Raw genomic sequence first — 15,078 nt, forward strand, 5'->3', positions numbered from 1 at the left:
GGGTTGTCTAGATTGTCGTTCTATGTTGTATTTTTCTATGTTGTGGCCGGGTATGGTTTCCAATCAGAGGCGGGTGTTTTTTTCGTTGTCTCTGATTGGAAGCCATACTTAGGCAGCCTGTTTTTCATGGGGTTTTGTGGGTGGTTGTTTTCCGTTTCGTTGTTTGTACCTGACGGGACTGTTGTTGGTCATTTTGCTATTTTGCAAAGTGTTTTCATTAGAAGTAAATATGAGCACTTCAAACGCCGCATTTTGGTCTCCTTTAGACGACCCTTATTACAACTATTATGTTGAGCCAAACTGTTCTGGTATTTTCTATTTAAAAATCACACTTCCCAGCCACTGGGATCAGTAACCCGACCAGTTCAGCTTGATTCGACTCGGTTCAGACCTAAACCAAAAAAGGTCCAGTATGTTGCTATGTGGGCCGACCCGCACCAAATTCACATAGAAATATGAGTGATAGATATGTCATTCTCATTGAAAGCAAGTCTGATAAGCGGTAGAGTCGGTTCTATGTGCACTAATTCTACGCTTCCATTCTTAAAGTTTCGCTTTTTGGGATCTAAAAGAGGAGGAGAGCCCTACCAGTGATGATGGCTTGGCTGCGGGAAGCGGTGGGTCGTGGGGTGAGTTCCCGGGGGATGCCCCCCGCCTCCTCGTAGGTGATGTAATACCCGGTGACCCCGGCGCTACGGGACCCCTCCCAGGTAAAGGAGATGCTGCTAGGGGTCAGGGAGGTGAACCGGATGTTGGTGGGGGGAGACACCACAGGCTTAGCTGCAGGAGAGAAACAGACAGGGAGACAGTCAGTTCTGTGAACAGAAACAACAGTTAAAAAAAGAAATACACTGGCTGAACCGGCTAAAATCTGCCACATTTACAGAAATGTTGATTTATGTCATGTCAAATAACCCTAATAAATGTAATTAAAGAACTGACACACTTAACAGCTTTAAGCAACTACACTGAACAAAAATATGAACGCGACATGTAAAGTGTTGGTCCCATGTTTCATGAGATGAAATAAGAACATCCCAGAATTTTTCCATACGCACAAAAAGCTTATTTCTCTTAAAATGTTTGGCACAAATGTGTTTACATCCCTGTTAGTGAGCATTTCTCCTTTGCCAAGATAATTCATCCACCTAACAGGTGTGGCATATCAAGAAGCTGATTAAACAGCATGATCATTACACAGGTGCACCTTGTGCTGGGGACAATAAAAGGCCACTCTAAAATGTGCAGTTTTGTCACACAACAAAATGCCACAGATGTTTCAAGTTGAGGAAGCGTGCAATTGGCATGCTGACTGCAGGAATGTCCACCAGAAATTAGAATTTAAATGTTAATTTCTCTACCATAAGCCGCCTCCAAAGTAATTTTAGAACATTTGGCAGTACGTCCAACAGGCCTCACAACCGCAGACCACGTGTATGGCGTCATGTGGGCGAGAGGTGTCAACATTGTGAACAGAGTGCCCCATGGTGGCAGTGGGGTTATGGTACGGGCAGGCATAAGCTATGGACAACGAACACAATTGCAATTTATCGATGGCAATTTGAATGCACAGAAATACCGTGATATTTTTTTTAAGGCATCTGTGACCAGCATATCTGTATTCCCAGTCGTGAAATCCATAGATTAGGGCCTAATTATTATTTCAATTGACTGATTTCCTCATATGAACTGTAACTCGGTAAAATCTTTTAAATTGTTGCATGTTGCATTTATATTTTAAATCAGTATACTTAGTAAGATGAATATAAAGAGATACACAACAAAGTCTGGTCCTTGATGAACATAGAGAGAGAGGGAGAGGGGACGGTAGTGGAGAGAGAGAGGGAGGTAGTGGAGAGAGAGGGAGAGGGAGGTAGTGTATAGAGAGAGGGAGAGGGGACGGTAGTGGAGAGAGAGAGGGAGGTAGTGTATAGAGAGAGGGAGAGGGAAGGGTAGTGGAGAGAGAGAGAGGGGACGGTAGTGGAGAGAGAGAGGGGAGGTAGTGTATAGAGAGGGAGAGGGAAGGGTAGTGGAGAGAGAGAGGGAGGTAGTGTATAGAGAGAGGGAGAGGGAAGGGTAGTGGAGAGAGAGAGAGAGAGAGAGAGAGGGGACGGTAGTGGAGAGAGAGAGGGGGAGGTAGTGTATAGAGAGAGAGAGGGGACGGTAGTGGAGAGAGAGGGAGGTAGCGTATAGAGAGGGAGAGGGAAGGGTAGTGGAGAGAGAGAGGGAGGTAGTGTATAGAGAGGGAGAGGGGACGGTAGTGGAGAGAGAGGGGGAGGTAGTGTATAGAGAGAGGGAGAGGGGACGGTAGTGGAGAGAGAGAGGGAGGTAGTGTATAGAGAGAGGGAGGTAGTGTATAGAGAGGGAGAGGGGATGGTAGTGGAGAGAGAGAGGGAGGTAGTGTATAGAGAGAGGGAGGTAGTGTATAGAGAGGGAGAGGGGATGGTAGTGGAGAGAGAGAGGGAGGTAGTGGAGAGCGAGAGAGGGAGGTAGCGTATAGAGAGTGGAGAGGGAAGGGTAGTGGAGAGAGAGAGGGAGGTAGTGGAGAGAGAGAGGGGGAGGTAGTGTATAGAGAGAGAGGGAGGTAGTGTATAGAGAGAGAGGGAGGTAGTGTATAGAGAGAGGGAGGTAGTGTATAGAGAGAGAGGGAGGTAGTGTATAGAGAGAGGGAGGTAGTGGAGAGAGAGAGGGGGAGGTAGTGTATAGAGAGAGAGAGGGAGGTAGTGTATAGAGAGAGAGGGAGGTAGTGTATAGAGAGAGGGAGGTAGTGTATAGAGAGAGAGAGGGAGGTAGGGTATAGAGAGAGGGAGGTAGTGTATAGAGAGGGAGAGGGAAGGGTAGTGTAGAGAGAGAGGGAGGTAGTGGAGAGAGAGAGGGAGGTAGTGTATAGAGAGGGAGACGGGACGGTAGTGGAGAGAGAGAGGGAGGTAGTGTATAGAGAGAGGGAGGTAGTGTATAGAGAGAGGGAGGTAGCGTATAGAGAGGGAGAGGGAAGGGTAGTGTAGAGAGAGAGGGAGGTAGTGGAGAGAGAGAGGGAGGTAGTGTATAGAGAGGGAGACGGGACGGTAGTGGAGAGAGAGAGGGAGGTAGTGTATAGAGAGAGGGAGGTAGTGTATAGAGAGAGGGAGGTAGTGTATAGAGAGGGAGTCGGGACGGTAGTATACCTGTGGTGGCAGTGAGGGTGAAGGGAGCACTGCGACCGTTGCCGTTCAGAGTGTATATGTTGATCTTGTAGGTAGAGCCAGGCTGAAGACCTGTGGAAAATGTTCCAGATGAATCTGATCTAGAATTGAGTCTGGGTCGTGTTCATTAGGCACCAAAAGACTTGGTCCAATAAGAAATGCCCATTTTCTGTTGCAAGACGTTATAAAAATGTTGCATGTCCTAATGAACACGACCCTGAAGTGAATGTTGACTGCAGCAGGGTCAGGTCAATGGGAGTAGGAGGTATTGGGGGGGGGGTATAGGAGGGGTACCTTGGATGTGAAGGTTTAGGAGGTATAGGAGGGGTACCTTGGATGTGAAGGTTTAGGGGGGTATAGGAGGGGTACCTTGGATGGTGAAGGTTTAGGGGGGTATAGGAGGGGTACCTTGGATGTGAAGGTTTAGGGGGGTATAGGAGGGGTACCTTGGATGTGAAGGTTTAGGGGGGTATAGGAGGGGTACCTTGGATGTGAAGGTTTAGGGGGGTATAGGAGGGGTACCTTGGATGTGAAGGTTTAGGGGGGTATAGGAGGGGTACCTTGGATGGTGAAGGTTTACTGGGGGGGTATAGGAGGGGTACATTGGATGGGGGTATAGGAGGGGTACCTTGGACGGTGCAGGTTTAGGGGGGTACATTGGATGGGGGTATAGGAGGGGTACCTTGGATGTGAAGGTTTAAAAAGGGTATAGTAGGAGGGGTACCTTGGATGTGAAGGTTTAGGGGGGTATAGGAGGGGTACCTTGGATGGTGAAAGTTTAGTGGGGGGTATAGGAAGGGTATCTTGGATGGTGAAGGTTTATGGGGGGTATAGGAGGGGAACCTTGGATGTGAAGGTTTAGGGGGGTATAGGAGGGGTACCTTGGATGGGGGTATAGGAGGGGTACCTTGGATGGTGAAGGTTTAGTGGGGGTATAGGAAGGGTATCTTGGATGGTGAAGGTTTATGGGGGGTATAGGAGGGGAACCTTGGATGTGAAGGTTTAGGGGGGGTATAGGAAGGGTATCTTGGATGGTGAAGGTTTATGGGGGGTATAGGAGGGATACCTTGGATGGTGAAGATTTACGGGGGTATAGGAGGGGTACCTTGGATGGTGAAGATTTACGGGGGTATAGGAGGGGTACCTTGGATGTGAAGGTTTAGGGGGGTATAGGAGGGGTACCTTGGATGTGAAGGTTTAGGGGGGGTATAGGAGGGGTACCTTGGATGGTGAAGATTTACGGGGGTATAGGAGGGGTACCTTGGATGTGAAGGTTTAGGGGGGTATAGGAGGGGTACCTTGGATGGTGAAGGTTTAGGGGGGGTATAGGAGGGGTACCTTGGATGGTGAAGATTTACGGGGGTATAGGAGGGGTACCTTGGATGTGAAGGTTTAGGGGGGTATAGGAGGGGTACCTTGGATGTGAAGGTTTAGGGGGTATAGGAGGGGTACCTTGGATGTGAAGGTTTAGGGGGTTATAGGAGGGGTACCTTGGATGTGAAGGTTTAGGGGGGTATAGGAGGGGTACCTTGGATGGTGAAGGTTTAGGGGGGTATAGGAGGGGTACCTTGGATGTGAAGGTTTAGGGGGTATAGGAGGGGTACCTTGGATGTGAAGGTTTAGGGGGGTATAGGAGGGGTACCTTGGATGGTGAAGGTTTACTGGGGGGTAGAGGGGTACATTGGATGGGGGTATAGGAGGGGTACCTTGGATGGTGAAGATTTAGGAAAAGTATAGGAGGGGTACCTTGGACGGTGAAGGTTTAGGGGGGTACATTGGATGGGGGTATAGGAGGGGTACCTTGGATGTGAAGGTTTAAAAGGGTATAGTAGGAGGGGTACCTTGGATGGTGAAGGTTTAGTGGGGGGTATAGGAGGGTACCTTGGATGGTGAGGTTACGGGTTAGGGGGTACCTTGGATATGAAGGTTTTAGGGGGGTATAGGAGGGGTACCTTGGATGTGAAGGTTTAGGGGGGTATAGGAGGGGTACCTTGGATGTGAAGGTTTAGGGGGGTATAGGAGGGGTACCTTGGATGTGAAGGTTTAGGGGGGTATAGGAGGGGTACCTTGGATGGTGAAGGTTTAAGGGGGTATAGGAGGGGTACCTTGGATGTGAAGGTTTAGGGGGGTATAGGAGGGGTACCTTGGATGGTGAAGGTTTACTGGGGGGTATAGGAGGGGTACATTGGATGGGGGTATAGGAGTGGTACCTTGGATGGTGCAGGTTTAGTGGGGGGTATAGGAAGGGTATCTTGGATGGTGAAGGTTTAGGAAAAGTATAGAAGGGGTACCTTGGACGGTGAAGGTTTAGGGGGGGTACATTGGATGGGGGTATAGGAGGGGTACCTTGGATGGTGAAGGTTTAGCTGGGGGTATAGGAAGGGTATCTTGGATGGTGAAGGTTTAGTGGGGGGTATAGGAAGGGTATCTTGGATGGTGAAGGTTTAGTGGGGGTATAGGAAGGGTATCTTGGATGGTGAAGGTTTAGTGGGGGGTATAGGAAGGGTATCTTGGATGGTGAAGGTTTACGGGGGGTATAGGAGGGGTACCTTGGATATGAAGGTTTTAGGGAGGTATAGGAGGGGTACCTTGGATGGTGAAGGTTTAGGGTATAGGAGGGGTACCTTGGATGGTGAAGGTTTAGGGTATAGGAGGGGTACATTGGATGTGAAGCTTTAGGGGGGTATATGGGGGTACCTTGGATGGTGAAGGTTTAGGGGGGTATAGGAGGGGTACCTTGGATGGTAAAGGTGTAGGAGGCGTACCTTGGATGGTGTAGGTTTAGGGTATAGGAGGGGTACCTTGGATAGTGAAAGTTTAGGGGGGTATAGGAGGGGTACCTTGGATGGTGAAGCTTTAGGGTATAGGAGGGGTACCTTAGATGTGAAGCTTTAGGGGGGTATATGGGGGTACCTTGGATGGTGAAGGTTTAGGGGGGGTATAGGAGGGGTACCTTGGATGGTAAAGGTGTAGGAGGCGTACCTTGGATGGTGTAGGTTCGGGAATCAGGGGCGATGGTCCTCTGGATGGGGGTGCGGCCTCCACTGGTGGGCGTGGCCTCAACCAGGAAGCCAGAGATGGTCTCGGTCTTGGATCTCCAGGTCAGGGTGATGGAGGAGTCCTTTACGTCAGAGATACGCACGCGACGAGGAGGACTGATGTCTGGAACACAGAGAGAGCAGGGGAGATTCCTACCAGTTTTTTTTTTTTTTTTTGTCTTATTAACTAACATTGTCCTTTGTTAAATGCTTGTAATGTCTATTGTGACAATTGTAATGTCTGTTATATTTGTAACTTCTGTTTTGTGGACCCATGAAGATTAAAGATAATGTGGAAATAAAGAGGATTTTGAACATGTTCTACTATCATCACAGTCGAATAGCTAGCTGTGGGAGCGAGAGAGAGAGAGAGAGAGAGAGAGAGAGAGAGAGAGAGATAGAGAGAAAGAGATAGAGAGAGAGAGAGCGCACGAGAGAGAGAGCACGAGAGAGAGTGAGAGCGAGACACTTACTGTCCAGTGTTGTGACCTCTCCTTGAACTGGGCGGCTCGTCAGAGAGTTCTTCAGGGCGTAAACGTGCACCTCATACATAGTAGCAACCTACACAGACAGAGACAGTACAGGATAAACTGAGTGAGACTCATGCATAGTAGCAACCTACAGAGACAGACAGTATAGTCAGGAGAAAAACTATTTAGTAAGATTCACTGGGACTACCATCAGCTCCCAAACACCCTAGTACTTTAAAGTAGAACTGACAGCGTTTTAACTACTTTGCAGATATGAAAACAGACAGAATCATAATATTAGTAAAAAAAATATGAAATTCCCAGTTTATGCTTCAAAACCAACTTCATAAGAAGTTTTCAAAATAGGTTATATTTACTCAACATTCCATGTAAAGGCATTGTTGTCAGAATAGATGGATGTAGTTCAATGCATGATTAATAGAATTCACCAATACATTTATTGATAGTCCCAAAAATATTGCTATCAAGTTGTAAATCACAGCTGACCTGGTACATTGTTTGCTGCCTCCATTCGGGATGTACCGTTTCAGTTTCAATGACTCAAACACGTATGGAGTGTAACTAAGGCTGGGAATGTCAATGCAATCAAACTAGCAAGTGTAAAGATCACATGTCAGTCATAACGTGGCTAATAGGCTAACTCACATTTCAACCTGACGCCGCGCAATGACTTGGGTTGTCAATTCATTTTGTCCCGCTACCATACCGCCAGCGTTACGCTGCACGACAAGTATAAATGAGTCACAATGTTGTTTGGCTTCGGTTTTTAAAAAGCTTGACAATGAATAACCCAACAAAACAAAACACCATGCAAATGAGAAACATGTAGGCCTTTTACAGCAACACTTAGAGTAGTAGCCCAGGCTGGCTATTCAACTACAATACATGTTGAGTGGAACCATACAGCAATGCTGCATTCAACCGCAGTACAAAACAAAAAGAAGAAAAACATGTTTTAAGTAACAACCTATAGCTACGTTTGTTATTTGGAGTTAATAAACACCGTTTGATTAGGGTAGCGGCATATTATGCACATCTGCAAGCAGTTGAGGGTTTATCTGATGTTCTCTCGTTAGTTTGAAGTCTCTCGTTCCGGCATTAGCTGTTGATGTGCATAGGGAGAGAGGGAGAGAGAGCCTACCTTTTTATGGTTGTTTGATCAAGAGGACTCCTGTGATATTTTTGTAAAAACATTTTTAAAATGTAACCTTTATTTAACTAGGCAAGTCAGTTAAGAATAAATTCTTATTTACAATGAAAGCCTAGGAACAGTGGGTTAACTGCCTTGTTCAGGGGCAGAACAACAAATTTTTACCTTGTCAGCTCGGGGATTTTAACTTGCAACCTTTCAGTTGCTGGTCCAACGCTCTAACCACTAGGCTACGCTGCCGCCCCAAGGTGCTATGGCACCCCGGTCTGTGTAGACTCTGGTCCTGGACAAGACATGGTTTTTATTAGGTTTTTATTTACTACAGAGTTGCAAATAAATTGTCGAAACGCCCGGACACTTTCCCACTCTATATTGCTATAGAATTTTCACAATGCCTTAATATAAAGTTATCACAAACATTCTATGAATTTATGAAAACGTGAAAAATGACAATTTGGTGATCCTCATGAAGGACAGGAAACACACATATCTCTGCTCCCTTGTCAGAAAATGTAAAAAATAAAAGTTGTCTTCCTGGGGGTGTATATGAACAGATTTGAATATGATTTCATGTTGATAAAATAAGTAATTTAAGAGTCCTTGGCTGTGGTTGCATTCTTTGTTCGCCAACTAGAAATGCCAAGGCTGGTGGACTGGCTGTGGCTTCGCTAGTCTACCGGTTTCAAACCCACATCAGGGCCCGGTGCGGAGCCCCAAACGGGACCCTATTCCCGACATAGTGCACTACATTTCACCGGAGCTATATCGGTCCTGATCAAAAGCAGTACACGATGTAGGGAATAGGGTTTCATTTGGGAGAGGGACCGGCTCCACAGCTGGAGCCACAGCTCTCATTAGTGTCATGAGTCTCCTGTGATGATCTGAAGGATCAGGTTACAGTGGGTCCTCTCTACAGCGTGCTCTCTCTCTCTCTCTCTCTCTCTCTCTCTCTCTCTCTCTCTCTCTCTCTCTCTCTCTCTCTCTCTCTCTCTCTCTCCTAGAGGGGGAATGTCATGACTCTCCTGTGATGATCTGAAGGATCAGGTTACAGTGGGTCCTCTCTACAGCGTGCTCTCTCTCTCTCGTAGAGGGGGAGAGCGGGAAGTCTGCTGTTTTATGCTCGGTCATAAAATACGCTGCCCCTATGCTTCTGTAGTGTTCGAGATTGGAATGTAAACTGTGGAACACAGAGAGACACTTGGACAATGAAAGAACAATCCTGTCAAAGTAGTTTCATTTGGTGATCTCATGAAGGACAGGAAACACACATAACTCTCTCTCTCTTAAAGTGTACATTTCCCAGCTGTCAGATTTACCTCTAGATGTTGGATAAAATGAATGAGCAAATATGAAACTATTTGTGAGAAGATGTGATGTGGGCTTTCTAAACGAGATACTTGTTAAGATGTAAAGTTTTAACTAGTCAGTGGCCACGCCCCCGTGAGGTCACAGACATTACATCAGGCGTCATGGAATAGCCCCTTTTTTTTCCAGAGTATAAAACCACTTCCTACAAAATGTACATTAAGTCAGAGAACGCCGGGACGGAGTCCCCACGTTGGAATGGCTACAATTCTATAATGCCATTAGACCAGAAAATATGGCGCTGTCGCTACATGTTGAAATGGTTAAGAACTACAACTCTATAGGCCCAGGAGACCATACAGCTGTAGCGTTGGCTACACGGCTGGAAATTGTTAAACTCTGAGACTATCGATCTCTACAGAATAAGAGCAAATCCTAGACGTATAATTACTAGCCTGCAGCTGGAAATTACGTAAGCCTAGTATGAGAATACCGACAACCGCGGAATCCTCTATTCTATGTAACGACCATCTGTAGGCCTGATGTATCCATTACAACAGACACTATCCAGAGCCGTGGAGAAAGCTACAACCATGAAGGACATTGTGACTTCTGGGGAAGTTAACCAGAGACTCTCTGGTGAACTGACTCTCCAGCAGACGGACCGGCGATACCAACAGAGAAGACAACAAATATATACACATTGCAATTATTCTCGAATGAGCGGCCGTTCATGTGCAAAGGATTAGCATTTCAATTAATATAACTATCAACTGTGTGTAGTGAATCCATTTTGTCTTTCCTGCTTTTTTTCAGTCCCCACCCCTTTCCTTTGTCTACCAAGCCGTCATATCAGCTTCGTCCGCTAGGGACTTTTTTATTTGTATCATGTAGCAACCCAAATAACTACTGTTTATTTGTTATGCATTTCTGTGATTATTTAGTTAGTTAGTAAATAAATAATTAAGCCAATTTGTATATCGCTGATTCATTATGGAGGCTAGGGTTCGTGCAGATATCCGAGGGTTTGCGACGTTCAGTGATGAGAACTGATGTGGTAATAATAATTAATTAATAAGCGACTGTTTTGATAAGAAAATATCTGAAGAGTCGATTCGGGAAATAGAGACTCTATAAACATTTTCCCGTGGTTCCCCAACTTCCTAGTTAATTGAAGTTTACATGATTTGTTTAATCACGTAATAATAATTATTGGAAATATATTTCCAATAACCAAAAATATTGTATTTTCAGCTGGTGTACAAAACTGAAAGTAAAAAGACACAAAAATGTAACTTAAGCACGAGAAGCATAGAAATAGAGCACATAGAACAGATCTACCGCGTCTTAGACTTGCTTTCAATGAGAATGAAAGATCTATAACTCAAATTTCTATGTGAATTTGGTCAGGTCGCCCCAAGAAGTTACATAATGTCTGCAGGTACAATGCTTTATAACTGGTTATAAGCATGTATGAGCCTTTATAATTACCATGAGTCCCGGCACGTGGACCTGTGTGGTGTCAGGAGCGACATTCATCTCCTTGGTGGGACCGCTCTTGTTCTTGGGGTTGACGACCACCCGGTACCCGGTAAGACGGGCATTGGACGTGGTGCGCCAGTTGATGGTGAAGGAGGAGGAGGTGATCTGGGAGAATTCAAGGTTGGTGGGGGCAGGGATGGCTAGAGGGAGAGAAAGAAACGAAAGAGAGAGAGAGACAAAGGAGAGACAGAGAGAGAGCGAGAGAGAGAGCACCAGAGACGGAGAGAGCGAGAGAGACAGAGAGACAGACGGAGAGAGAGAGAGCGCGAGAGAGAGAGAGAAAGTTATTCACCTGTTTGGATAGGCTGCTTTCGAAGATATTCAAAAGAGTGTGCATGTTTAATATCAACATCAGCTACATTACATTCGCAACTGTTCACCTTGCATCCAAAATACTGTCAAAAGTATAAATAACGACTCATTGAATGCCTCACTTTACTCAAACTGGCCATTGTGTTTAAGGATTTGTATTTGTCCGGGAGGGGTTTATAGTTACCTGTGGCCTGAACGCCCACCAGTGGAGGACTAGGTGTACGGTCGTGCATGGCGATGACCTTCACAGTGTATTCACTTCCGGGTCGCAGGCCGTGGATCGTTGCCGATTCATCATCTCCGCGGGGTGCGGGGCGCAGCTCCCTCTCGCCCTCTTCGGGGCTGGCGTACAGGACGCGGTATGACGTCACCTGGCCGTCGGGCGAGTCCCAGGAAATGGTCATGGAGGTGGAGTCAACTTTAGAGAAGGTCAGGTCTGTGGGGCGACCCACGGCTGCAGGGAGGGAGGAGAGGTCAAACAGGGTCAGGTGAGCTCTCTGCAATTGCGCAACACAACACAACACACGCAAACAGGAAAGGAGGACAGCACACTGTCATTTGTAGAGCAACGACCCTGGAACACGCACCAGTGACAGCAGTCTCAACCAGGGGAGGGCTCTCTCCGTCCTGTCCCAGAGCATACACACTGAGGATGTACTCTACCGTGGGCTGCAGGCCAGAGAACGTCATCTCAGTCTGATCTAAAACACCAGGGACAGATACAGTCATTAACAACAATGCCAGGGACAGATACAGTCATTAACAACAACACCAGGGACAGATTATTTTATTTATCCTTTACAGTCGTAAAGTTTTATTTAACATTTTATTAACCTAGGCAACTCGGTTAAGAACAAATTCTTATTTATAATGACAGCATAGGAACAGTGGGTTAACTGCCTTGTTCAGGGGCAGAACGACAGATTTTCACCTTGTCAGCTCAGGGATTCGATCTAGCAACCTTTCGGTTACTGGCCCTACACTCTAACCACTAGGCTACCTGCTGCCCCATGACTGTATCTGTCCCTGCTATTGTTGTATCTGGTAAAAATCTGAGGTAAAAATCTGTCGTTCTGCCCCTGAACAAGGCATTTAACCCACTGTTCTCCGGTAGGCTGTCATTGTAAATAAGAATGTGTTCTTAACTGACTTGCCTAGTTAAATAAAATGTTAAATAAAAAAATAAAAAAAAAAATAGCAGGGACAACACTATATGAACCATATTTGACATCCAAAACATTTCAGAATCTAGATGTACACTTCAGTGCACGCTTACTAAAAATATATCCATACCTAGCCTGGTACCAGATCTCTTTGTGCCATCTTCCTAAAGCCATCAATACCTAGCCTGGTCCCAGATTTCTTTGTGCCATCTTCCTAAAGCCATCAATACCTAGCCTGGTCCCAGATCTCTTTGTGCCATCGTCCTAAAGCCATCAATACCTAGCCTGGTCCCAGATTTATTTGTGCCATCGTCCTAAAGCCATCAATACCTAGCCTGGTCCCAGATTTATTTGTGCCATCTTACCAACTCTGACAGTCATGTCACGCACAAACAAATCTGAGACCACTCTAATGAATCCCCTATACAACTCAACCTGGAGCAACATGACCTTACCTGGAGCAACGGTCTCAGAGAAGGAGGGACCCTGTCCGTTCTTGGGGACCCCAGTGATCCTGTACCCCTGGACGGGCCCCTGGGCCGGGGACCACCTCACGGTGATGGTGCTGTCCTTAACGTCGGTCACCTTCATCTCCAAAGGAGAGTCAATATCTACAGACAGAGAAGAGGAGCCAAGTCACAACCTGCTGAAGGCACAGCAGAAGTATTTTTTACTTTTGTTTAACCAGGCAAGTCTGTAAATAAGAATTTGTTCTTAACTATGACAGCCTAGGAACAGTGTTCAGGGGCAGAAGGACAGATTTTTACCTTGTCAGTTCGGGGATTCGATCTAGCAACCTTTTGGTTTTTGGCCCAATGCTCTAACCACTAGGCTACCTGCCACCAAAGTATACTTTCAGACCACGTACATTATCAAGACAGGACAGGGTAAGATGGTCTTGTTCATCTTGATCAATCAATGTCTTTTTACAGCAACAGTTGTCATAAAAATGTTTTATACTTACAGTAACCAGGTCTAGACCGCAAAGAGCAAGAGAGCAGCTCAGTGGCAAGGAAAAACCTCCCTAGAGCAGGCCTCTCCAACCCTGTTCCTGGAGATACCCTCCTCTAAGTTTTAACTCCAACCCTGTTCCTGGAGAGATACCCTCCTCTAGGTTTTAACTCCAACCCTGTTCCTGGAGAGATACCCTCCTCTAAGTTTTAACTCCAACCCTGTTCCTGGAGAGATACCCTCCTCTAGGTTTTAACTCCAACCCTGTTCCTGGAGAGATACCCTCCTGTAGGTTTTAACTCCAACCCTGTTCCTGGAGAGATACCCTCCTCTAAGTTTTAACTCCAACCCTGTTCCTGGAGAGATACCCTCCTCTAGGTTTTAACTCCAACCCTGTTCCTGGAGAGATACCCTCCTCTAGGTTTTAACTCCAACCCTGTTCCTGGAGAGATACCCTCCTCTAGGTTTTAACTCCAACCCTGTTCCTGGAGAGATACCCTCCTCTAGGTTTTAACTCCAACCCTGTTCCTGGAGAGATACCCTCCTCTAGGTTTTAACTCCAACCCTGTTCCTGGAGAGATACCCTCCTCTAAGTTTTAACTCCAACCCTGTTCCTGGAGTGATACCCTCCTCTAGGTTTTAACTCCAACCCTGTTCCCAGAGAGATACCCTCCTATGGGTTTTCGTTTCAACCCCAGTTGTAACTAACCAGCTAATTATTATAATCAGGTGTGCTAAATTAGGGTTGGAGTGAGAACCTACAGGACAGTACCTCTCCAGGAACAGGGATGGAGAGACCTGCCCTAGAATGAAGTTAGGGGTGCGTGTGTGTGTGTGTGTGTGTGGGGGGGGTGTACCTGTCTTGTGGGTGACATAAATGGGTGTGCTGGAGGCTGGGCTGTCCCCTCTGCCGGTCACAGCGTAGACCGTGATGGTGTAGTCAGTACCAGGCCTCAGGTTCTGGATGGTGGCAGTAGACTGGGAACCAGGCACAGTGAACTCTTTAGGGGTGCTGTGGCCACCTAGGTGTTGGGAAGGGTAACAGCAAACAATGCTAATATGCTACTGATAAAGACAACATTTATAATGTGAAAAAGCTAAAGAATCGGTGAACTCTCAAATTTTAATAAAAGTTCATGTGGTAAGGTGGTCTTTGATTTCCCAGACTTTGATGACATTGACGACGATCGCAATGGTGATGGATTGACGGAGAAAGGTTAGTTAAGCTACCAGACTCTCTGTGGATGATCATAGTATAGCTAGCTGTCTCTCCATGGGTGATCCTGTAGTACCTCACGGTAACAGGCTAGGTTAGTAAAAGCTAGGCTAGTTAACGTACCGGATAGACCTGTCTCTCCATGGGTGATCCTGTAGTACCTCACGGTAACAGGCTAGGTTTGTAAAAGCTAGGCTAGTTAACGTACCGGATAGACCTGACTCTCCATGGGTGATCTTGTAGTACCTCACGGTAACAGGCTAGGTTTGTAAAAGCTAGGCTAGTTAACGTACCGGATAGACCTGACTCTCCATGGGTGATCCTGTAGTACCTCACGGTAACAGAGGGGGCGTCCCAGCGCACTGTGACGCTGGTGGGGGAAGAGGACACTACCTCCAGGTCAGTAGGAGCGTCAGAGACTAGAGGACACAAGGAGAAGGAAGCACAGACAGATGGAGAGAATTAATCTCTTGTACTGACAGAAAAATTAAACGGAAGTAAATTAAAAGGAAAAATTGCGTTCTTGTGGAGAGCTGAGAGGATTGGATGGGTGTTAGCAACAATGGCAACAATTTCTCCTGGTCTATCAGAGGGCAAGTTGGAGCTACCACCATATTGGTTAACACCTATCCAACCCTCTAAGATCTACATGTGCCTTGGGAGTAGGGGCTATGGTGTGATTTTGGGATTCAGGAGATGTGTGAAAAGTCAACAGGTCTTATCGTAGG

The 15,078-nt window shown here is 46.4% G+C and overlaps 1 protein-coding gene across 2 annotated transcripts in view; it reads right to left on the minus strand.

The window, feature by feature from the left end:
- The window catches only part of fn1a (fibronectin 1a), a 70,258-nt gene that overhangs the window by 11,690 nt on the left and 43,490 nt on the right, over positions 1 to 15,078 (minus strand). For both annotated transcript variants that reach the window (XM_045704910.1, XM_045704911.1), the window contains 10 exons: positions 14,644 to 14,769; positions 13,992 to 14,156; positions 12,639 to 12,794; positions 11,608 to 11,721; positions 11,205 to 11,474; positions 10,658 to 10,848; positions 6,694 to 6,781; positions 6,165 to 6,344; positions 3,165 to 3,254; positions 589 to 780 (listed from right to left, as the gene is read on the minus strand). In XM_045704910.1, the coding sequence (XP_045560866.1) occupies positions 589 to 780; positions 3,165 to 3,254; positions 6,165 to 6,344; positions 6,694 to 6,781; positions 10,658 to 10,848; positions 11,205 to 11,474; positions 11,608 to 11,721; positions 12,639 to 12,794; positions 13,992 to 14,156; positions 14,644 to 14,769 (1,572 nt within the window). The remainder of the gene's footprint in view (positions 1 to 588; positions 781 to 3,164; positions 3,255 to 6,164; positions 6,345 to 6,693; positions 6,782 to 10,657; positions 10,849 to 11,204; positions 11,475 to 11,607; positions 11,722 to 12,638; positions 12,795 to 13,991; positions 14,157 to 14,643; positions 14,770 to 15,078) is intronic.

This window comes from Salmo salar, chromosome ssa21, assembly GCF_905237065.1.
Source record: "Salmo salar chromosome ssa21, Ssal_v3.1, whole genome shotgun sequence".
NCBI lineage: Eukaryota > Metazoa > Chordata > Actinopteri > Salmoniformes > Salmonidae > Salmo > Salmo salar.